The sequence below is a fragment of the Pipistrellus kuhlii genome, unplaced genomic scaffold (assembly GCF_014108245.1).
Source record: "Pipistrellus kuhlii isolate mPipKuh1 unplaced genomic scaffold, mPipKuh1.p scaffold_m20_p_50, whole genome shotgun sequence".
Classification (NCBI taxonomy): Eukaryota; Metazoa; Chordata; class Mammalia; order Chiroptera; family Vespertilionidae; genus Pipistrellus; species Pipistrellus kuhlii.
The window spans coordinates 1,631,611-1,656,019 of NW_023425552.1; the positions used below are offsets into that span (position 1 = coordinate 1,631,611).

The following is a 24,409-nucleotide window of genomic DNA, read 5'->3' on the forward strand; positions in this document are numbered from 1 at the left end:
GAGGGGGTGTGGAAGTGCATTTCTGCACGTTTTTAACCGTGTCCCGGGCTGAGAAACAAACAAAAATGACAGCCAAGGCCGTCCCATGTCCACGCCCGCTCATCCCGGGGGGTAGAGGACCAGAAAGTCAAGATGCACATAACGGACCCTGGTTTTCTGCCTTCTCTCCCGGAAGCAATGCCGTGTGTGTGTGTGTGTGTGTGTGTGTGTGTGTGTGTGTGTGTGTGTGTGTTTCTTTACTGGAGGGGGCCCGGGGAGGAGGAGGCGAGGCTCCTGTGCAGGTTGGGGTTCTGGCTGTGCCGGTTGCGGCTGCGCACGGAGGAGAAGGTGGTGTCGCAGCCGGGCACCTTGCACTTGTGCAGCTGGCGGAGGTGCACCGTCTTGTAGTGCGCCCGGAAGGTGCCCTTGTTGCTGTAGGCCTTCTGGCAGAGGTGGCAGGTGATGGGCAGCCCGGGTGCGGGCGGTGGCAGGCCCAGGCCGGCCAGGCTGCGGTCCGCCTTGTCCATCAGGACGCAGATGGGGTCCTCCACCTCCTCTTCCCCCTCCCCCTCCCCCTCCCCCTCCCTGGGGGGGGACGAGGCTGGGGGCTTCCCTGTTCCCGTCGCTGTCCTCCTCGGAGTCCCAGGAGGAGTGGCTGCTGCTCTCGGACCTCAGGCTGGAGGTGGCGCTCAGGTCCAGGACGGTGGCCTCGCCGGGCGGCGGGGGGCCAGGGCGGTAGCTGTCCTGGGGGCCCACGGGGTACCCCAGGCCGCCCGTCCGGCTGGCCCCCTTGAAGATGACGGAGGTCTGGGAGGCCTGCGGCGGGAAGGCCACGTCCCGGAGGTAGGCCTCCTGGGCCATGTCCTTGAGGAGGTACGTGGCGGTGTGGCAATGGCCTTGGCCGCTGCTCTCCAGCACCTCCTGGGTCAGGACCTTCTGGTGGGGGCTGAGGTGGGAGCTGTGTCTGCAAGAGCGAGAAAGACGGTTAGATATGGGCTGAGCTGTCTGTGTGTTTGTGATTTGTTCTGTTCACCCTCACCCGAGGATATTTTTCCATTGATCATATATATCTATATATCTATATATATCTATATCTATATATCTATATATATAGATATATAGATATATATGATCAATGGGAAAATATATATTATTTTTAAAATATATATATATATTTTTTTTTTACAGAGAGGAGGGGAGAGAGAGAGTTAGAAATATCGATCAGTCGCCTCCTGCTCCCCCCTCCCTCGCCACTGGGGATGTGCCCGCAACCAAGGCACATGCCCCTGACCGGAATCAAACCTGGGACCTTTCAGTCTGCAGGCTGAGGCTCTATCCTCTGAGCCAAACCGGTCTCAAAAGTTTTTTAAATATATTATTTTATTGATTTCAGAGAGGAACAGAGGGGAGATAGAAACATCAATGATGAGAGAATGGTTGATCAGCTGCCTCTTGCACGACCCCTACTGGGGATCAAGCCCGCAACCCAGGAATGTGCCCTTGGTCAGAATCGAACCTGGGACCTTTCAGTCTGCAGGCCGACGCTCTATCCTCTGAGCCAAACCGGTCTCAAAAGTTTTTTAAATATATTATTTTATTGATTTCAGAGAGGAACAGAGGGGGGATAGAAACATCAATGATGAGAGAATGGTTGATCAGCTGCCTCTTGCACGACCCCTACTGGGGATCAAGCCCGCAACCCAGGAATGTGCCCTTGGTCAGAATCGAACCTGGGACCCTTCAGTCCGCAGGCCGACACTCTATCCACTGAGCCACGTGGGCTAGGGCTTAAAATATATATATATTTTTAATTGATTTTTAACAGAGAGGAAGAGAGAGGGATGGAGAGTTAGAAACATCGATGAGAGAGAATCATCGATCAGCTGCCTCCTGCACACCTCCCACCGGGGATGTACCCGCCACCAAGGTACATGCCCTTGACCGGAATCGAACCCGGGACCTTTCAGTCTGCAGACCACCGCCCTTTTCCACTGAGCCACACAGGTTTTGGCTTCATTGATTTTTTAGAGAGAGAGGGAAAGAGAGAGAAACATCAATGTGAGAGAAACACATCAATGGGTTGCCTCTTGCACGCACCCTGACCAGGGCCCGAGGTTTTTGAGGAGCCTGCATCCGAGGTACATGCCCTTGACCGGAATCGAACCCGGGACTCTTCGGTCCGCAGATCCACGTTCTATCCACCAAGCCAAACTTGTTAGGGCTTCTTTCTTTCTTTTTTTTTTTTTTTAATGTGGCTACTAGAAAATTAAAAATTAAAAATTTCCTATGTGGCTTGCATCAGGGTCTTGAGCATTTGGCAGGCATATCATCCTAGTTCTATAGGTATGAAAATCTGACCGGCTAGAGACAGTAGAGCTTGTGTGTATGTGTGTGTGTGTGTGTGTGTGTACGTGCATGAGTGCGAGAGAGAGAGAGAGAGAGAGAGAGAGAGAGAGAGAGAGAGAGAGAGAACCATTCAGTTGTATTTGCAACGTTTCACTGTTACCAGACAGGAGTTTCGCCAATGCAGCAGCACGGTGAGCACACCACCAATCACCCATCCGCTACCTGGTGATTACCCCTGAGGGGCAGGTAAAGAGTGCCCATTATGACATGGGCCTTGGCCTCACATGATATCATTTGGGCTGGAACTTGTCAATCACGGTCGGCCTTGCTCAGAGATTCCGTGCTAACCTGAGGAGCAAAACACATCCCTTTCCAAGGACTACAATCTTTTAAAAAAAAATTTTTTTTTAATTGATTTCAGAGAGGAAGGGAGAAGGAGAGAGAGAAACATCAATGATGAGAGAGAATCACTGATCGGCTGTCTCCTGCGCGCCCCACCCTGGGGATGGAGCCCGCAACCCGGGCATATGGCCTTCCTGGGAACCGAACCTGTGATCTTCTGGCTGCTTAACCACTGAGCCACACCAGCCTGGCAAACTAGGGCTACGGTTTTAAAGGAGAATGACGCTACACAGGGAACAGACTCCCCCAGTACAGCTCAGAACGCATGCCGGGAGAAAACAAAACACAAAATAACTAAGGATTGAATTTTCTATCCTAACTCTCCAAAGACATATGATGAGGGGAGGAGGTATAAGCCTGCCTCAGATGTACTCCTCGACGGCTCTCCTCTCTCCGCCACTTCCATGTCCTTTGTTTTTTTCTGACCATCATCAGATTCCACCCCCAGATCACCCACTTTGCAGGCGGCTCTTCTTAACTACAACTCTGACCTGTGATTATGTCAGCATTCTGGGCGGAGGGGGCAGGAACGTGTCAGCAGAAAACCAGACACGGGGATGACAGGCAGATTCCAGTACGTACAAGGGTTGAAGGAGAAAAAAAAAAAAAAAAAAAAAAAAAAAAGCCAGACAAACATTTTCAACTCGAACCTTGCATGGCAAAATCTTTGCTGCCACAGAACAAGGCCCTGGGCCCACGCTCAGCGCCCGTGTCCCACAAATGCCAGGAGCTGGCTGTGGGCTCCGCTAACTTTCCTCTTCTTCTTTAAAAAAAAAATATTAATATTTTATTGATCTTTTTTACAGAGAGGAAGGGAGAAGGATAGAGAGTTAGAAACATCGATCAGCTGCCTCCTGCACACCCCCCACTGGGGATGTGCCCGCAACCAAGGCACATGACCTTTACCGGAATTGAACCTGGGACCCTTCAGTCCGCAGGCTGATGCTCTATCCACTGAGCCACACCGGTTTTGGCTTCTTCTTTTTTAAATTTATTTATTTAAAAATATTTTATTGATATTTTTACAGAGAGGAAGGGAGAGGGATAGAGAGCTAGAGACATCGATGAGAGAGAAACATCGATCAACTGCCTCCTGCACAACCCCCACTGGGGATGTGCCCGCAACCAAGGCACGTGACCTTGACCTGAATCGAACCTGGGACCCTTCAGTCTGCAGGCTGACGCTCTATCCACTGAGCCACACCGGTTTTGGCTTTTTCTTTTTAAAAACACATTTTTATTGACTTCAGAGAGGACAGGAAAGGGAGAGAGAGAGAAACGTCAAGGTCTCGCCGGTGGAGCCGGGGCTGCCCACAGTGTCTTAGTTCACCTGGCACCATGGTAACCCCCGATTCTGTGCTGGAGCGCAGGCTACTAGAACTAGTACTTTAATTTCAGAAAGCAAGATGTTTTCCTGTGCTGGCGGAGGAGGCGTGTATGTGTGAGGAGGACAGAAAGTAAGAAAATATTAAATAAAAAAACAAAAAAAGAAATAGCCCTTAGCCAGTTTGGCTCAGTGGATAGAGCGTCAGCTTGCACACTGAAAGGTCCCAGGTTCAATTCCGGTCAAGGGCATGTACCTTGGTTGCGGGCACATCCCCAGTAGGGGTGGTGCAAGAGGCAGCTGATGGATGATTCTCTCTCATCGATCTTTCTAACACTCTATCCCTCTCTCTTCGTCTCTTCGTAAAAAATCAATAAAATATATATTTTTTAAAAAATTTAAAAAAAGAAAGAAAAGAAATAACCCTTAGCCGGTTTGGCTCAATGGATAGAGCGCCAGCCTGTGGACAGAAGGGTCCCGGGATCGATACTGATCAAGGGCACATGCCCAGGGTTGTGGGTTCACCCCCAGTGTGGGGCGTGCAGGAGGCAGCCGATCAATGATTCTCTCTCATCGTTGATGTTTCTCTCTCTCCCTCTCCTTTCCTCTCTGAAATCAATTAAAAAAATATTTTTAAAAAAGGGACAGAAAATTAAATCCTATCTGAAATTCGGCACAACTTCTGGTTTAGTAGACGTGGTAGGCCAGAACAGCATCGTCAACACGAAGAACAATCCGACTGACACACCGCTCTCTTCTTCACGATAACATCTTGTTCACAAACAGACCTTCCTCCTGGGTGATGGATGGGGAAGGCAGGGAGTCCTGGCGGTTTGGTTCAACATCTCAGCCGTGGACACAGGTATTTTAACCACTATCACCTGTGCTCTCTCCTCTGTGTGTGTGCTTCTGAGTGTGGGGAGAGGGTCTACATTTTTCTCCCTGTTCATAAAGTGCCAGGACTGACCGGCAGGCCCTGAGTGATTTTTTTTTTTTTGGACATCTGTTTGTTTTGTGTGAAAAAGAGGGCTAAGGGACTGCCTGGCTAAAGGATCCAGATAGTACCCTGTTTCCCCGGAAAAGAAGACAGTGTCTCATATTAATTTTTTTCTCCCAAAGTTATTTTCAGGGGATGTCTTATCTTTCCATGCGCTAGGTCTTATTTTCGGAGGATGTCTTATGTCTTATTTTCAGGGAAACACGGTAGTATCTGTCTTCTTAGGCTTTTTTTTAATTTAATTTTTATTTTATTTTATTTTTTTACAGAGAGGAAGAGAGAGGGATAGAGAGTTAGAAACATCGATGAGAGAGAATCATCCATCAGCTGCCTCTTGCACACCCCCTACTGGGGATGTGCCCGCAGCCAAGGTACATGCCCTTGACCGGAATCGAACCTGGGACCTTTCAGTCCGCAGGCCGATGCTCTATCCACTGAGCCACACCGGTTTTGGCCCTTCTTAGGCTTTTATCATAGTTAACTAGATGCCCCCCCTTGCAGGAAGAGACCCTACAGAGCTGCCCAGTGGGACAGACAGCGGCCTGCAGGCGCCTCACCTGTCCCTGCTCCTGCGGGAGGGGAAGGTGGCGTGGCAGCCCTCCACCGTGCACACGTGCGCCTCCTTGTGGTTCGCCTTCACACTGCACGCATCCTCGGAGGCCTTCTGACAGAGGTGGCGGTGGCGGTGGCGGCTCTGCTCCTTCTGCCTCGCCAACATGGGCCGGACCTGAGGCTCCAGGTCCTCGGGGTCTTCCAAGCAAGGGAAGGCCACGCCTCGCGTGGACAAGGCGCCCAGCAGGCCCCCGGCCAGCAGGTGCTGCTGCAGCCTGACAAAGTCGGGGAACGGGACGCAGGGCTCCAGCCCGGGAGGGATGCGCAGCTCCCGGCCGCTGTCTTCCAGCGTCAGCACCCCCGGCTTCTGCTCCAGCTCCGTCTCCCTCTCTGGGGTGCATGCACCTTGCTCGCGGTGCCTGCTGATGACCCCCCTGGCCTCGATCACTGACGAGAGGTGGCCAGCTGGTTGCCCCGGGCATCCTGAAGATGCCTGCTGCCCCTCCAGGGCCCCATCGTTGGACCCCCCAGGGCTGCAGGCCTCCAGCTCGTCCTCGCTCGCCACCTGCACCAGCGGCCGGTCTTCTGCCTCCGAGGAGCCGAGCTCCTGCCTCTTCCCGATGCCCTTCTCGGGCTCCTTCTCGATCTTGATGGGCGTGCTGGACTTGCGGGATTTCTTCTTGGGCAGGAGCGCCTCGGAGGCAAGCGCCGTGTCGCTGCACACCAGCTGCTGCTCCGAGACGGAGGAGGACAGCAGCGGGAGGGAGGGCAGCAGCATGCCCGCCGGCGTGGTGGCCAGCTCGGCGGGCGTGGCCGGGCTGCGGTAGAACGGGAGCACCGGCTGCACCGTCCTCAGGTTGGGGAACAGCACCCCGTGGTGGTGGTGGTGGTGGTGGTGGTGCCCCAAGACCGCCGCTGTGGTGCCCCTGGCATCCTCCCCTGCACCTGCCCCTGCCCCTGCACCGGGGAGAGGCCCGGGGTGGTCCGGGGACGCCCCCTGGAGGAGGCCCGAGGCCTCGGAGGAGGCCAGGCCCAGGCCCAGGCCGCCACTGCTCCGGAGGTCCTTGTCCCGGTGGTTCCGGTTCATGGGCATGTGCAGGCGCGGGTTGGGGTTGGCGCTGTGGCGGTTGCGGCTGCGCAGCGAGCTGAACACCATGTTGCAGCCCCGCACGGTGCAGCGGTGCTTGATCTTGAGGTGCACGGCGTTGTAGTGGATCTTGAGGGTGCCCTTGTCGTAGAAGGTCTTCTCGCAGGCCGTGCAGCACACGCGGCCCTTCCTGGCCGGGCCCGGCCCGGGCCTCTCGGCCTTGGCGCGGGCCTCGGGGGACGGCTGCTGCGCCCTCTGCTGGTTGGAGACGATGCTGCAGGTGCCGCCTCCGCCAGCGGCATCGCTGTCGGGGGCGTGGCTGTCCTCCTTGGGGGGCGTGGCCTCGGGGCAGCTGGGACACGCCCCCTTCCCCCCAGGAAACAGGGCGGGGCCAGAGGCCAGGAAGCTGACGTCATCTTTCCCCCCAGGAAAAGGGGCGGAGCCGGAGGCCAGGAAGCTGACATCATCGCCTTCGGGGAAGGGCCGGGGTGTGCCCTGGTCCAGCAGCGGCGGCGGCGGCCCCTGCTCCAGCACGTACCCCTCGGAGGGCAGCGGCGGCCCCAGGAGTGCGGGCAGCACGGGGTTGAAGAAGGGCAAGGGCAGCATGAAGGTCATGCCCTGGAGGAGACTCTCCGAGGGGTGCACGCTGCTGGGGCTCCCCCGGTCCGAGCTCCGCTGGCCGCAGGCTTCGAGGAACGCCCGGAGGTCCGCGTGGTCTAACCGCTGAGCCACACTGGCCGAGGAGGAGGAGGAGGAGGAGGTTGGGGCGATGATGGCGGTGGCCGCGGGATCGTCCTTCTCTTGCACGGCGGCGGCCATGAGCTCCACGATGGCCTTGGTCTCGCCGAAGCGCAGGAACTGCTGCAAGGTGGCCAGCTCCTCCTCGCCGGTCATGATGCTCCAGTGGTCCAGCACCTTCCCCGAGGCGTCCTGAAAACAAACAAACAGAAAAACAAATATGGCAAAGAGCCCAGTCGTTCGGTCGTTCGGTTGCTTGGGCTTTTATATATATAGGTTTTTTTGTGTGTGATTTTTTTTTTTTTTTTTTTTTTTTTTTTTTACAGAGAGGAAGGAAGAGGGATACAGAGTGCGAATCATCGATGAGAGAGAAAATCATCGAGCCACTGCCACCTGCACACCTCCTACTGGGGATGTGCCCGCAACCAATGTACATGCCCTCGACCGGAATCGAACCTGGGACCCTACAGTCTGCAAGCCAACGCTCCATCCACTGAGCCAAACCTGATTTTGGCATTGGGCTTTTATATATATAGTTTGTATTGTTTTTAAAAAAATATATATTTTGCCGGGACCGGTTTGGCTCAATGGATAGAGTGTCGGCTTGGGGACTGAAGGGTCCCGGGTTTGATTCCGTTCAAGGGCATGTCCCTTGGTTATGGGCACATCCCTGGTGGGGGTGTGTAAGAGGCAGCTGATCGATGACTCTCTCTCATCAATGTTTCTAACTATCTCTCTCCCTCTCTGTACAAAATCAATAAAATATATTAAAATATATATATATATATATATATATATATATATATATATTTTATTGAGTTTTATCGGGCACCACAGGGCACCTCTGGGCACATTTGAAAATGACATCCTCTCAGGATGAGCCCGGGGGCTGGTCGAGTTCAGTCCCCACTCAAGCCCCTCTCCTAGGCCAGAAACTGTACAGAACATAGACTGTAGCCCTAGCCGGTGTGGCTCAGTGGATAGAGCGTGGGGCCTGTGTACTGAAGGGTCCCAGGTTCAATTCCGGTCGAGGGCACATGCCCAGGTTGAAGGCTCCATCCCCAGTAGGGGGCCTGCAGCCGATTAATTCTTATGATTCTCTCTCTCTCTCCCCCTCTCTCTTCCTTTCTCGAATCAATATAAAAATATTAAAAAAAAAAAAAGAAAGAAAGAAAATATACTGCACAAACGTAAGTGGCAGTCCAAAAAAGCCACGCTCTAACCGCTGAGCAACACTGGCCAGGGTCACCATAGTAACTTTTAAAATATATATATATATTTTATTGATTTTGTACAGAGAGGAAGAGAGAGGGTTAGAGAGTTAGAAACATCGATGAGAGAGAGTTATCGATCAGCTGCCTCTTGCACACCCCCCCACTGGGGATGTGCCCGCAACCAAGGTACACACCCTTGCCCGGAATCGAACCCGGGACCTTTCAGTCCGCAGACCAACGCTCTATCCACTGAGCCAAACCGGCTTCGACTACCACAGTAACTTCTTTATCCCAAGACTCTAGAGTAGGGGTGTCAAACTCAATCAGAGAAGGGGCCAAAATCTAAAATCCAGCCTGAATCGCGGGCCGAATGGTTTACTGAACAGTCATAAACTGTCATTGTGATGGAAACGCAGCGGAGTGCAGGGATGACAGCGCGGTGCGGGCCACATTGCAAGGCCTGGCGGGACGGATTTGGCCCGCGGGCCTTGTGTTTGACACATGTGCTCTAGAGGGAGCCGTCGGACCTCCCTATGGCTCGAGTGGTTTATTCAAACTGCATTTTCATAACCCGCCCAAGCAACTGCCACCGGAAAACAAAGGAACCCTGATCGATCCCCGGCCCCGTGCTCGCCAAGCACGGCTGTAATTACCCCGGCCGTGCCCGAGATCTTTCAACGAGAGCGAGGCCCGGCTCTCCCCAACGCTGCCATAAATGTTTTATCACAGAGCACACCGAGATGGCCTGGCGAGGTTCCTCACGGTGCATGGTGAGCGCTCCGAAGAGGCCGAGGAATGCAGCGTCATGCATTTTTCATGCGCCGGGGGTTCGAGGTAATTGAGTCCATATTTCTTAATCCCAAAGCAAGATTATTAGGAACCATTAAATATTGATCTCTGTCGTAATGCAAGAGCATAAGGCTGCTCTGCGTCAAAGGTGGGGTTCCGACCTGCAGAGGCGGGGAGGGGGGGAGGAGGAGAGGGAGGAAGGGGGTCCTGCTAGCGAGGGGAACATGTGTTTCCAGAGGAGGATCATGGCCTTGGCCCTCAGAAAAGTGGGAGTTCAGACTCTCGGTCGGCTGCATAGGAGCAGAGGGACTCCCGCAAGACTGAGAAGCAGCGTGGAGCTATGCTGGTTTTTCCAACGGAAAAGGGGAATATCCTTCCTACTTCCTAAGATTCCCCGGGAAAGGGTCTAGGTTATAAGACCCCGGAAGCCAAAACCGGTGTGGCTCAGTGGATAGAGCGTCGGTCGGCCTGCGGACGGAAGGGTCCCAGGTTCGATTCCGGTCAAGGGCAGGTACCTTGGTTGCGGGCACATCCCCAATGCGGGGCGTGCAGGAGGCAGCTGATCGATGATTCTCTCTCATCGATGTTTCTAATTCTATATCCCTCTCCCTTCCTCTCTGTAAAAAATCAATAAACTATTTTTTTAAAATATTAAAAAAAAAAAAGATTTCCAGAAAAGGGTCAGTGGTTCCCAACTGCTTTTGGCGTACTAGGGAACTGACATGCATGAGTATGTCACCATCTATATTTATAGGCTGTCTATGAGACCCTCTCTAGAACCATAAGAAATGCAAAAAAAAAAAAAAAATTCACTGTGAATAACTCATTCTCCAGCTAAAACCGGTGTGGCTCAGTGGATAGAGCGTGGGCCTGCGGACTAAAGGGTCCCAGGTTCGATTCCGGTCAAGGGCATGGACCTTGGTTGCGGGCACATCCCCAGTGGGGGGTGTGCAAGAGGCAGCTGATGGATGTCTCTCTTTCATCCATGTTTCTAGCTCTCTATCCCTCTCTCTTCCTCTCTGTGAAAATTCAATAAAATATATATCTTTTAAAAATAATAAAAAACCAACAAAAAGTGCTCTGCACATAAAAAGAAGAAAGAAGGCATGAAAGACACAGAGAAACACGCCTTTCTTCTCTCCTTTATGAAGAGACAGAGACAAAATATGAAGAGGCCGAAAGAGAATTGTGTGTGTGTTTAGGTGCGTGCCTGTGTATGTGCACGTGTGTGCGTGTGTGCGCGCGCACAAGTGTGTGTGCTCACTGAGAATAAAAAAAGAGCATGAGCCGAAACCGGTGTGGCTCAGTGGATAGAGCGTCGGCCTGCGGACTGAAGGGTCCCGGGTTCAATTCCGGTCAAGGGCATGGACCTTGTTTGCGGACACATCCCCAGTGGGGGGTGTGCAGGAGGCAGCTGGTCGATGTCTCTCTCTCTCATTGATGTTTCTAACACTCTCTCTCTCTTCCTCTCTGTAATAAATAAATAAAATATATATTTTTTGAAAAGACGAAAGGGAAGGATGCCCGCAGGGGCTGCAGCGCTGGCAGGCGGGGGGCTGGGCTGCCTTAGGGATGCGGACAGGGACGCGGGCGGGAGGAGAGGGGGGGAGGGGCCGCACCTGCAGCACGTAGCCCCGGATGTAGTCCTGGATGGTCCAGTCCAGGGCGTGCAGGATCTGCAGCACCTCGTCGCGCTGCAGCACGCTGAAGAGCCGGTCCAGGAGGATCTTGAGGCGCACGGGGATGGCCTGGGTGCCGTACAGCATGAGGCTGCTGATGTCGAACACCACGTTGTACTGCACGATCTCCACCGGGCTGGCCGGGTACACGGCTGGGAACCGCAGCTTGCTGAGCGCTGGGGAGCCAGAGGGAGAAGGGACGTCATTAAAAAAAAAAAAAAATATATATATATATATATATATATATATATATATATATATATCGATTTTTTTACAGAGAGGAAGGGAGAGGGATAGAGAGTCAGAAACATCGATGAGAGAGAAACATTGACTAGCTGCCTCCTGCACACCTCCTACTGGGGATGTGCCCGCAACCAACATACATGCCCCTGACCGGAATCGAACCCGGGACCCTTCAGTCTGCTCTATCCACTGAGCCAAACCGGTTTAGGCGAAATGATGTGATTTCTTTAAAAAATATATGTATATTTTATTGATTTTCTACAGAGATGAAGAGAGGGATAGAGACTAAGAAACATCCATCAGCTGTCTCCTGCATGCTCCCTCCTGAAGATGTGCCCGCAACCAAGGTACGTGCCCTTGACCGGAATCGAACCTGGGACCCTTCAGTCTGCGGGCCGACGCTCTATCCACTGAGCCACACCGGTTTCAGCTGTGTCTGCCTTTAGGACGGGGCTAACAAAACACGCACCGTATGGAGTCGCTATCAAAGAGATGGCACATCTAGAGCTCTTAGCACGCAGGAGAAAGTTACACATATGCTCGCTGCCGTTCTATCCTTATAGGAATACTAGCCGAAACCGGTGTGGCTCAGTGGATAGAGCGCCGGCCTGCGGACGGAAGGGTCCCGGGTTCGATTCCCGTCATGGGCATGTGCCTGGGTTGCGGGCACATCCCCAGTGGGGGGGGGGGGCGTGCAGAAGGCAGCTAATCGATCTCTCTCTCTTCATCTCTGTAAAAACTCAATAAAAAATATATTTAAAAAAAAATAAACATAAAGGGAATACTTCCAGCCAGGAAAGGAGGGAGAGAGAAGATAAAGTTACCGTGAGCCACCCATCCGTGTCTGCACTGCTCACACCGGCGGTGGTTCGTTTTCCCTGGCTTGAAACTTTGGCAGCTGCAGTTCAGAGTACAGCCGATCGCCTGCAAGAGAGAACACAGGTACGCTTAGCATGTCCAGGTGTGTGTGTGTGTGTGTGTGTGTGTGTGTGTGTGTGACACACGGCATGTACTGAACAAAACCTCCGGTCAGCCACGTTCCTTGGGCCACGTGTGCCCACTCCGTGCCAGGCCCAGGTGGGTATGGTGGACCCTGGCCGGGGGACAGAGCACACAGATATTCTGCAGGACAGGACAGACCACAGACGTAGGGAAGATTAGGGGCTGGAAGGGAACATCTGGGTGGTTATTAAGGACGTGCAAAAGGTGAAGAGTCACATTAAAAACACACACACTTTAAAAAAAAAAATATATATATATATATATATATATATATTTCTTTATTGATTTCAGAGAGGAAGGGAGAAGGAGAGAGACAGAAACATCAATGATGAGCCGAAACCGGTTTGGCTCAGTGGATAGAGCGTTGGCCTGCGAACTGAAGGGTCCCGGGTTCGATTCCGGTCAAGGGCATGTACCTTGGTTGCGGGCACATCCCCAGTAGAGGGTGTGCAAGAGGCTGCTGATCGATGATTCTCTCTCATCGATGTTTCTAACTCTCTATCCCTCTCTTCTTCCTCTCTGTGAAAAATCAATAAAATATAATTTTAAAAAATATATTAAAATAGAAACTGTACTTCAAGGGCAACCAAATCACAGATGAGGCCAAGATCCTCTCTGCAGAAGTATTCCTGTGATAAAGCAAGAAGGAATTCGAACGTCAGCATTCCTCACCTCCTAATTAAGGAAGATGACAGCCAGCCCCTTTGCCTTGGGATGGAAGGATAGATCCATTACCCACGGGCGTTCTTGCCAAGATATGTTGAAATCTGAATTAGACAGAGCTTCTTGGTCAACTCCCAAGCCCGGAAAGCACAGAGGACAGAGGCATGTCGAAATGATACCACCAGGAAGGAAAATGCAGGGGGCCCTTCCACAGGACAAACCATCCAGCTTTTTTTTTTTTTTTTTTAATATATTTTATTGATTTTTTAAAGAGAGGAAGAGAGAGGGATGGAGAGTTAGAAACATCGACGAGAGAGAAACATCGATCCGCTGCCTCCTGCACACCCCTGACCGGGGATGTGCCCTCAACCAAGGTACATGCCCTTGACCGCAATCGAACCTGGGACCTTTCAGTCCGCAGACCGATGCTCTGTCCACTGAGCCACACCGGTTTCGGCCAGCCCAGCTTTTTCAACAGATCAATTGCAAGGAAAAAGGTAAAGTGTAGATCTTCACATTGAGGGAGGCAACATACGCAACATACGCCCTGGCTGGTGTGGCTCAGTGGATAGAGCGTTGGCCTGGGGACTGAAGGTCCCCGGGTTTGATTCCGGCCAAGGGCACGTGCCCGGGTTGCAAGCTCGGTCCCCGGTGGGGGGCGTGCAAGAGGCAACTGATGAATGATTCTCATGAGTGATGCTTCAATCTCTCTCTCCCTCTCCCTTCCTCTCTGACATCAATAAAAATAACATTAAAAAAAGGAAAAAAGAGAGAGAGATAACATATGGACCGTATTGCAGTGGCAATATCAAGTTTATGAGACAATCAAAGAAATCGGAATAGTGGAAATTGAATGGCATGAAAGAGTTGTTAATTTTTTTAAAGTGGTATATGGTGATATTGCTTTCGTCTTTTTTATAAAAGACTTTTCTTTTCGAGCTATGTATTAGAACATAAATGAATGAAATTAGATGAGGCCACACAACCCGGTTTGGCTCAGCGGATAGAGCACCGGCCTGCGGACTGAAGGGTCCCGGGTTCGATTCCGGTCAAGGGTACCTGCCCAGCTTCTGGGCTTGATCCCAGTGGGGTGTGTGTGTGTGTGTGTGTGTGTGTGCAGGAGGCAGCTGATCAATGGTTCTCTCTCATCATTAATGTTTCTATTTCTCTCTCCCTCTCCCTTCCTCTCTGAAATCAATAAAAATATATATTAAAAGCCAAAACCGGTTTGGCTCAGTGGTAGAGCGTCAGCCTGCCACTGAAAGGTCCCAGGTTCGATTCTGGTCAAGGGCATGTACCTTGGTTGCGGGCACATCCCCGGTAGGGGATGTGCAGGAGGCAGCTGATTGGTGTTTCTCTCTCATCGATGTTTCTAACTCTCTATCCCTCTCTCTTTTCTCTGTAAAAAAATCAATTATATATATATATATATATATATATATATATATATATATATATTTTTTTTTTTTTTTTTTTTTAAAGACATGTGTATTAAGCCCAGGAGGCGGGGCTGCTACAGAGCACAGGTCTGTCCCAGGCAGCGAGAGCCCACCCAGACAGGCTACCTGGGGCGAGGGGGGAGGATGAGGATAAGCCGTCCAGATGGGGGCAGCCGGGAGCCTCTTTGATGGGTTCCTGAAGCCGTCAGGCTTCTGAGAAAGGGGGAGACCTTGTATGCCCCGAGCACGAGTTGCAAGCTCGGACTTGGGGAGCCTCAGGAAGCAGGAAGGCACAGAAGGAGAACGGGCAGGTTTCGGGGTCCTCACCACGAGGGTGGGGATGGATGAAGGCATGGACAGGGCGGGCTGGCGGGCCAGGGGGCGGGGGGAGGACAGATGTCCGGCCAGGTCTACCTGCGAGCAGAAAGTGTGTGTGACACACACGTCATGTTCTCTCACTGCTTTAGTTCAAAGGAGGTGATGGGTGGGGGGGAAAGGCTGGTCCTTTGATCTCGATAAATCAAAGTCCAAACCACGTGCCAAAATAATTTAACAGCTGTGCCTTTTCCCCCCCCTTAAAAATGATTAGTCCTAATCACACAAAGGTAGGAAAACAGGCAAATGTGATCATGGACGCCGAACCCAGGTGTTTGTTTTTGAAAAACAAACTAACAACAACAACAACAGCAACAAAAACAATAGAGCAATAGGAGATCCAAATATATTGCTTTCTTTTTTAAAAATATATTTTATTGATTTTTTCACAGAGAGGAAGAGAGAGGGATAGAGAGCTAGAAACGTCGATGAGAGAGAAACATCGACCAGCTGCCTCCTGCACACCCCCTACCGGGGATGTGCCCACAACCAAGGTACATGCCCTTGGCCGGAATCGAACCCGGGACCTTTCAGTCCGCAGACCGACGCTCTACCCACTGAGCCGCACCGGCTTCGGCTATTGCTTTCTTTTGTAACCTACATTAGCGAGACTTCAGGGGTAAGCTTCAGAAACCTTTGATAACAAAAACAAAACAAAACAAACACACACACACAACAACAACAACAACAACAAACAGAAGGACGCTAACTGCCCATGTAGCAAATGTCTGAACACAATCCTCAGTTTGAGAGAAGGGGGGAGAAACAGAAACAACAACAAAAAGACATTTACACTCTATGATACATTCTTTTCTTTATCTTGAAGGGTCATTTTAACTAAGGCGGCCAGTTCTACAAGCAATGCAACCTGCCCATTGCAGCTGATGCAAAACAACAATGAAATTGTGACCATTTAAAAATATATATTTTATTGATTTTTTTACAGAGTAAAAGGGAGAGGGATAGAGAGCCAGAAACACCGATGAGAGAGAAACATTGACCAGCTGCCTCCTGCACACCTCCCGCTGGGGATGTGCCCGCAACCAAGGTGCATGCCCTTGACTGGAATCGAACCCGGGACCCTTCAGTCCGCAGGCCGATGTTCTATCCACTGAGCCACACCAGTTCTGGCAAATTGTGACCATTTCTAAGTGCCATTTTGCAAACGTTTCTTGGATGGATTTCATGAGAACTAGATTTTAAAAACGTATATATAAAAAAAAAAACACCATCACCCTAGGTTTTCAAAATAAAAAAAGTGTTTGCAAAGGAAAGCTCGGACCGTTAGCTAGGCTGTCCTGATCGCTGTCTGAAGCCAGGACGGTGTATCACGAAATATCACCCCTGCCCATATAAAAATGTTACCTTCCCCAATGAGTACGACCAGAAAGCAATCAGAAAATAAGGCCAGGGCTCCTGACAAGCTGACGGGGAGCTGGGAAAAGGGGCTTTGATGTTGGCTGGCGTGCATGGCGAGATCACAGACATCGTCCGTACGAGGAGACGATTTCATATAACTGTTCGAGGGCGGGATTGTGTGTGTGTGTGTGTGTGTGTGTGTGTGTGTGTGTGGTGGGGGCCGACGGGTTGGCAGCCTGAACTACCATTTACCGGAGGCCACTTTCCCGCCGGCATCCTCTGTGTGGCATGTAACACGAACTAACAACAACAACAACAAAACAACAACAAAAACCGATAGAGGCCTAGGAGATCCAAATACCCTGTTTCCCCGAAAACAAGACAGTGTCTTATATTAATTTTTGCTCCCAAAGATGCGCCAGGTCTTAGTTCCAGGGGATGTCTTATTTTTTTTCCATGAAGAAGAATACGGCACACATTTATTGTTAAATGAAAATAAAGGAAATCTATTACCTGTATATGGTACGGTAGTACGGTCGCTGTCAACACAAACCAGACACACTGTGGATCCTGCAGTATCAAGAATGTACTCATTGATTCAATGACAATCATGTCATCATCCTCTGGAACATCATCCTAACAATCCAATTCCTGAGTTTCCTGGTAAATTTCTTGTGACTCCATTTCTTTCAGAATCAGTGGGCCAAATCTCTCACGTGTAGCAATAGCATTCTGAGACAGAGCCTGGGGGGGGGGCTTATTTTCAGGGGGATGCCTTCTGTTTCACTCAGAAGGAAACCTGGAAGTAGGCCTTATTTTCGGAGGATGTCTTATTTTCGGGGAAATGCGGTAGATGGCTTTCTTTTGTGATCTACCGTATTTTTCAGACCATAAGACGCTCCGGACCATAAGACGCACCAGTTTTTAGAGAAGGGAAATGAAGAAAAAAAGATTCTGAAACAAATGGTGTCCTAAAATATTTTATGTGCATTAAAACCCAACATCACAGTCATAAACACATGTAATCAACCCTGAAAAGTGAACAGCAGCATTTAGAACCATTTTAGAGCCGGGCAAGCACACAGAGACCACACAGAGCCGGGCAAGTAAAAAAACTTTTTTTTTAAAGTATATGTGTAGGCTATATTTGGACCATAAGACGCAGGGACTTTTCCCCCCCACTTCTGGGGGGAAAAAAGTGTGTCTTATGGTCCCGAAAAATACGGTAAGTTTGCGAGACTGCAGGAAGTAAAGTGCGTCTGGACTTGGCCTTCTCAATGTTTTATTTCTCCGTCTCTCCTCTCTCTATCGGTGGAATTATCACCCCCGAAGGCACAGTCCTCCCAGGATACATCATTAGGGCTGGTTTATAGCCAGGAGCCGCTGGGTGGACGGCGGCAGCCATAGCGCGATTGTGTGCTTCCAACTCTGCCAAGTTTGAAAAGGCACCGACTCGGACGGACTCCGGGAAAAACAGGCCTGCTCTGTGTAGACCTACCCCCCTTTGTACTCCACCCCCCTACACACTCCCCCTCCAACCCTCCCAAAATATCCCCTTTGGGGATAAAATAGAGGCATCTGGCGGGAGGAGGGAGGAACGGGACCACACTGGAATCCTGGAATTTCCACAATTAGCAAAAAAGGGCTTCAAAGCATGACAAGATAAGAGGAAAGCAAGGTTTTTCAGGTAAAAACGGGTTGAAAAGTGGGGGGGAGGGGGGAGAGACTAAAATCCTTCCAGATGCTGCGTTCTGTGTGGAACTCAGTTATCCTGAACCTCTCTTAGGCAAGTTGTGAAAAAAAATAGAATGTTTCCACCCATGAAATCAAAACCTTAGGAGTCGAAGGAGGAAAAGAAATGGCGAGAAAATTGGGAAAGAAAACTTGTAAGAAAACCACACCCTGGTTTTTACGTATCCTCCGACACCCTCGGCAGTAAAGACTGATCTTTATTTTTATTATTATTATTTTTAAAAATATATATTGTATTGATTTTCTACAGAGAGAAAGGAAGAGAGATAGAGAGTTAGAAACATGGATGAGAGAGAATCATCCACCAGCTGCCTCCTGCACACCCCCCTCTGGGGATGTGCCCGCAACCAAAGTACATGCCCTTGACCGGAATCGAACCCGGGGCCCTTGAGTCCGCAGGCCGACGCTCTATCCACTGAGCCACACCGCTTTTGGCTGTATATGGATTTTTTTAAAAGTGATATTACCATGTACCACCAGAGCCATGCATTCTATTGTACCCGGATTTCGTCCGTGTTTTAAATACCTACGTTCATCTTTTTATTTTTGAACTACACTTTCTAAATAAAGATTTTTTTTTCCTTTTTTAAAAAAAATCTTGGAATACGGTAATGTAAAAAAATATATATATATATAAAAATGGAGCAATTCCCTAAGTGTTGATTTTAGAAAGGAAAAAGGCTGAGAATTCAGTGCTGAGTTCTTTACCTTAGCAAGGAAATCTCGAATTCTCTTTCTTTCTTTTTTTTTTTTTTTGCAATTAAAATATTTTATTATTTTATTTATTTTATTTTTTATTTATTTTTTATTTTTTAAAAATATATTTTATTGATTTTTGTTTTGCCCCCCTCCCTCCTTCCTAAAAAGAAGGAATTCTCATCATTTGCAGCAACCTGGATGGAATTGGAGAACATCATGCTGAGTGAAATAAGTCGAATTCTCTTTCAACGGGGCTGCTTTTGAGAAAAGGAACTCACTCTCGCTGACATCTGTGGAGGTGAAAACTCACCCCCGGGGGGTGAAGCCTGCTCCCTCCTGCAAGTAATTTACCTTCTGGAACCTTCCGGGCAACTCCGTCATGGCCACTGTCAACATAACTTCTTAAGCCTGTACCTCAAGCTGCAAAAAGCCTGGGGCTGCAGCCCGGACCGACAGACTGCACTTTAAAACTGGATTCCCGTGTATACGTATCCCGGAGCATCCATAAATAGAGAGAGTGGGCTTAAAGCACCATTAGGATGTACCCCACAGGGAGAATCTATAAGGCTGTTCCTGCCCCACAGATTGGAATTCCCTGCTTCCCACGCTGATGATTCTGAGGTACAGAATCTGGGCCTGTGGGCCGCGTGGGAAAGATGTAAAATAAAAAATAAAAATAACTGCAGACGGATTCCTATGCCTCTCAGCATAACGATGATTGCTTGTCTCAGTTTTGATTTTTTAAAAAAATATATATTTTATTGATTTTTTTACAGAGAGGAGGAGAGAGGGATAGAGAGCTAGAAACGTCAATGAGAGAGAAACACCGACCAGCTGCCTCTTGCACATCCCCCTACCGGGGATGTGCCCGCAACTAAGGTCCATGCCCCCTTGACCGGAATCGAACCCGGGACCTTTCAGTCCGCAGACCGACGCTCTATCCACTGAGCCAAACCGGTTTCGGCTCATTTTTGATTCTTATAAGTGTATTTCCAGTAGGACATGATCGCATGCATCTGGGGGAAACGGTGAACAACACAGACGGATGGACAAGAACAGACCCAGAGACAAGGAGCTGTGGGTCAGACTGTCGGATCTCAGAGGGAGGGTGGGGATAAAAGGGAGAGATCCGCCAAAGGACGTGTGTGCACACATATGAGCCTAACCAGAGGTCAGGGAGAACAGGGGGGTGGGGGCATGCGTGGGGTGGGGGTGGGGGATGGGAATGGGGCGGGGTTGAGGACCAATATGTGATACCTTCATCAATAAAGAAATTAATTTTAAAAAAATAAAAAGAAAATAAAAATTAAAAACCCTCTCTGCAAAGCGCACGCCTGCAAGGCCCTTAGCCCAGGCTGCCTCATCTTTCTACTGTGCATTCGGACCAGGGAAAAACTCCCGGATCATTTTTTTTTTTTCCCTCACAGCCAAACACGCATGTCAGACGCACCGATTTCTCCTTGTCTGAAGGAGCAGCATGCTGCTGAGTCCCATGCTCGGCTCTGGGGACAGGGGAATTCCAAATGAAAGGACACAGGTGATAAAAAAATAAAAAAAAATAAAAAAAAATAGGAAAGGACACAGGTGTCTGTCTGGCCATCATTACGAGTTCCCGGAGTGGCCACAGCCGTGGTGCCAAGTGAAGATTTCACCACCTCTTCCCGGCGTTCAGCTGTACCAGGATCATGCTTGACTGATCGCCGAGTGGAAATGGTATTATTATTATTATTTTTTTCTTTCTGAAAATCAAGTTGGCAGACTTTGTGGCCGAGCAATCAAATGACTCACACCTCGCTCTCTGCCCGAGAGGACAAGGTTACTTAGGAAAACCCACAGAGCGAAAGGGATGGCCATCTTTTTACACCTATTATTTATTTTTTTTAATTTATATTTTAAAATATATATTTTATTGATTTTTTTTTTACAGAGAGCAAGGGAGAGGAGAGAGATAGAGAGCTAGAAACATCCATGAGAGAGAGACATCGACCAGCTGCCTCCTGCACACCCCCACCAGGGAAGTGCCCGCAACCAAGGTCCATGCCCTTGACCGGAATCGAACCTGGGACCCTTCAGTCCGCAGGCCGACACTCTATCCACTGAGCCAAACCGGTTTCGGCTACACCTTTTATTTAAAGCAGAAATCAAATCCTGGGCAATGAATAACACCCCAAGAAATGCCCTTTTGGGTGATGTACCAAAAAAAAAAAAAAGTCACTTCGACCTATCCAATTATTATTATTATTTTTTAACATGTTTTATTGCTTATTTTTACAGAGAGGAAGGGAAAGGGATAGAGAGTTAGAAACATCGATGAGAGAGAAACATGAAACAGCTGCCTCTTGCACACCCTCACCTGGGGATGTGCCCGCAACCAAGGTACATGCCCTTGACCGGAATCGAACCCGGGACCTTTCAGTCCGCAGGCCGATGCTCTATCCACTGAGCCAAACCTGTTTCGGTGACCTATCCAATGCTAATGATGTTTTACGAACATGGAGCAACAGATGTGGGAAGGGACCCCTGAAAAGCCGGTATTGTCATCCTCGCCCCAAACGGAACTTTAAAACTGTTCTCCCGCGGATATGCATGCCAGAGCATTCAATAATTAAAGAGAGCAGACTTCAAGCACCATTACGATGTATCCCACAGGGAGAGCCCATACGGCTTTTTCTCTCCCCCTTCTTTCCACGCTGATGGTTCTGGGGTACAGAATCTGGGCCTGGGCCTGGGCCTGGGCCACGTGGAAAAGATGTAAAATAAAAATAAAAATAAAAATAAAAATAAAAAATTTTGCAAGCGAAGGGTCCGAGAAATCGCGGCGGACAAGACCCCACAAAATCCAACGGCGACTTAAAAACAATAAACAAGGCCGAAACCGGTGTGGCTCAGTGGATAGAGCGTCGGCCTGCGGACCGGAAGGTCCCAGGTTCGATCCCGGTCAGGGGCATGGGCCATGGTTGCGGGCACATCCCGAGTAGTTGGTGTGCAAGAGGCAGCTGGTCGATGATTCTCTCTCATCGATGTTTCTAACTCTCTATCCCTCTCCCTTCCTCTCTGTAAAAAATCAATAAAATATATTTTTAAAAATGAGGCAGCAGGTTTTTTGTTTTTTGTGTTTTGTTTTTTTTTTAAAAACAAACACAATACACAAGGAAGAAGAGATCAGAATGTAGATGCCTACATACTGCTTTTACAACTCACTGAAGGCAAAGCCAGCATGTCTGTCGCTTGGATGAGAAGAAATCAATTAAAACACACACACACCCCCCACATTTTTGCTACCCTGTTTCCCCGAAAATAAGACAGTGTCTTATATTAATTTTTGCTCCCAAAGATGCGCTAGGTCTTGTCTTCAGGGGATGTCTTATTTTTCCATGAAGAAGAATACGGTGCACACATTTATTGTTAAATGAAAATAAAGGAAATGTATTACCTGTATACGGTACGGTAGTACGGTAGTTGTCGACACAAACCAGACACACTGTAAATCCTACAGTATCAAGAATGTACTCATTGATTCAACGACAATCATGTCATCATCTTCTGGAACATCATCCTAACAATCCAATTCCTGAATTTCCTGGTGAGTTTCTTGTGACTCCATTTCTCTCAGAATTAGTGGACCAAATCTCTCATGTTTAGCCTAGGGGGGGCCTTATTTTCGGGGGGATGCCTTCTATTGCACTCAGAAGGAAACCTGTAAGTAGGTCTTATTTTCGGAGGATGTCTTATTTTCGGGGAAGCACGGTAGATCTGCTCGGCGGATCCAGAGCTGCAGTAACACAGGTTTCCCCTGCACACACTCACACCCTCTGACAGGGATTCCCGGGACACCAGGGATGTGTGTGTGTGTGGGGGACCCCTTAAGTGTTAACAGCAGAGGCCTGGCTGCCACCAGGCGCCTGGCCTGATTGCAGTGATTGCAAAGCCCCATCCTGCAGAGGCAATGCGCTCCCAGCTCCCAGCTCCGGCCATAAACCCGGGGACAGGCCTGAGCCTTAGGAGGGTCTGATCCCCCTCTCCTCCCCCTCCCCCTGCCTTCGACACCCCCCCACCCCCCCAAACACACGCCATGAAGGCTGTCGGCGGGCATTCCATTGCACTTGTCAATTCACAAGCAGCAGCCCCAAAGGGACTTCTCCCGAATGAGGAGAACGTGTTCCTGCAGCCGCACCGGGGAAGTTTGGCTGCGAGCGATGTGTGCGCGCTGATGGGTGTCAGATCGCCTCCCGCGATGGTGTCACCTCTGGATGGCAGATCCCAGCCTCTGGGCGCACAGAGCCGGGAGCGGGGAGAGGGGACCCTTGGGCACCCGACTCATCGCCCCAGGCTCCCCCCCCCCCCAGTCCCCCCGAGAGTCCCCCTGCAGGTGCCCCGGCCCGAGGAGAGGGGAGAGGCGCCCCGGAATCTGCCCTGCGCCCCCCTCCCCGCGCCCCCAGCTGCGTCTCGGCGCCTGGCGCGCGCGTATCCGCTGGAGATGCGCCCCGCGCGCTCCGGGGTCCCCGTTCCCCGGGGTCCCCGCTCTCCAGGGTCCCCGTTCTCCAGGGTCCCCGTCCTCCGGGGTCCCCCTTCCCCAGAGTCCCCGTTATCCCCTCTCTCCAGGGTCCCCGCGCTCCGGGGTCCCCGTTTTCCGGGGTCCCCGCTCTCCACGGTCCCGGCTCTCCGGGGTCCCCGTTCTCCCCGTTCCTCAGGGTCCCCGTTCTCCCGGTTCTCCACAATCCCCCTTCCCCAAGGTCCCCGTTATCCCCGCTCTCCAGGGTCCCTGCGCTCCGGGTTCCCCGTTCTCTGGGGTCCCCGTTCCCCCCGCTCTCCGGGGTCCCCGTTCTCCCAGTTCTCCACGATCCCCATTCTCCCGGTTCTCCACGATCCCCCTTCCCCAGAGTCCCCGTTCTCTCCGTTCTCCCGTGTCCCCGCTCTTCCTGTTCTCCGGGGTCCCCGTTCTCCACGGGAACCAGCCCCGGTACCAGCGGCCCCGGCCGAGCGCGGCGGGACGGGGCGCGGAGCGACGGGGCGCCCCGTGCGCGTCTCCGGCCCGCGCCCCCCATCCCCCCGCGCCGTCCTGCGGCCCCGGGTCCCCCCACCCCCAATCCCAGCGGGCGCCCCGCTCACCTCCGCCATCCTGCAGCCCCGGAGCCCGGCTCCCCGGCGCGCGTCCCGGCCGCGTCCGCCCCGGCTCGGCGGGCGCCGCCGCCGCCCGAGCTCCGGCCGTCGGGGCGGGCGCCGCGGCGGAGTGGGCGGCTCCGCTCCGCTCCCCGCCCCGCCATTCCCCTCCCTCCCTCCCCTCCTCTCCCCGCCCCTCCCCTCCCTCCCTCCCCTCCCCACGCCGCCCGGGGAGGGAGCCCGCCCCCCGGGCCCGCGGGGACCTCGCCGCCGCCGCCGCCGCCGCCGCCGCCGCCGCCGGGCTTGAAGGCACTTGTCCGGGAGACGCACACAGACGTGCCCGCCGCCGCCCGCCTCCCCCGGGGCGCCCCCCCCCCCGAGGCGGGGAGAGGCACCCCGGGGTCCCCCCTGCGCGCTCCCCTGGGCCCCGCGCCCTCCCCGCTGCGCCCCCGGCACCGCCGCGCGCCCCCCACTCCCCGGGGCGCCCTCCGGGGGAGGGGGTGGGGTCCCTCCCGGGAACCCCAACAAGCCCTTTCTCACCCCCCTTTCCCTTCCTTTCCCCCCTCTCCAAGCCCCCCTCTGCTGTACCCCCCAGCTGCCCCGCGCTCCCAGGGCGAGGGGCTTGGTCTCTCTCTCTGCAAACGGATGAGACTTTCGTCCAGGGATGAGA

At 51.5% G+C, this 24,409-nt stretch overlaps 1 protein-coding gene across 1 annotated transcript; it reads right to left on the reverse strand.

Annotated features, from left to right (window-relative positions):
* Nucleotides 1-208: 208 nt before the first annotated feature.
* BNC1 (basonuclin 1) lies at nt 209-23,888 on the reverse strand. The gene is made up of 6 exons (XM_036415637.2): nt 23,749-23,888; nt 12,175-12,274; nt 11,048-11,283; nt 5,606-7,617; nt 571-943; nt 209-536 (listed from the first exon to the last, which is right to left on the reverse strand). The coding sequence occupies exons 1-6, from the start codon at nt 23,755-23,757 to the stop codon at nt 237-239; spliced, it is 3,030 nt and encodes a 1,009-aa protein (XP_036271530.1). The 5' UTR covers nt 23,758-23,888; the 3' UTR covers nt 209-236.
* Between the last annotated feature and the right edge of the window lie 521 nt (nt 23,889-24,409).

Coding starts and splice junctions, on each gene's coding strand:
- BNC1 (XM_036415637.2), bottom strand. Junction 11,284..12,174: donor ACACGGATGGGTGGCTCACG/GTAACTTTATCT, acceptor CTGGCTCCCCAG/CGCTCAGCAAGCTGCGGTTC. Junction 537..570: donor AAGCCCCCAGCCTCGTCCCC/CCCCAGGGAGGG, acceptor GGGGAGGGGGAA/GAGGAGGTGGAGGACCCCAT.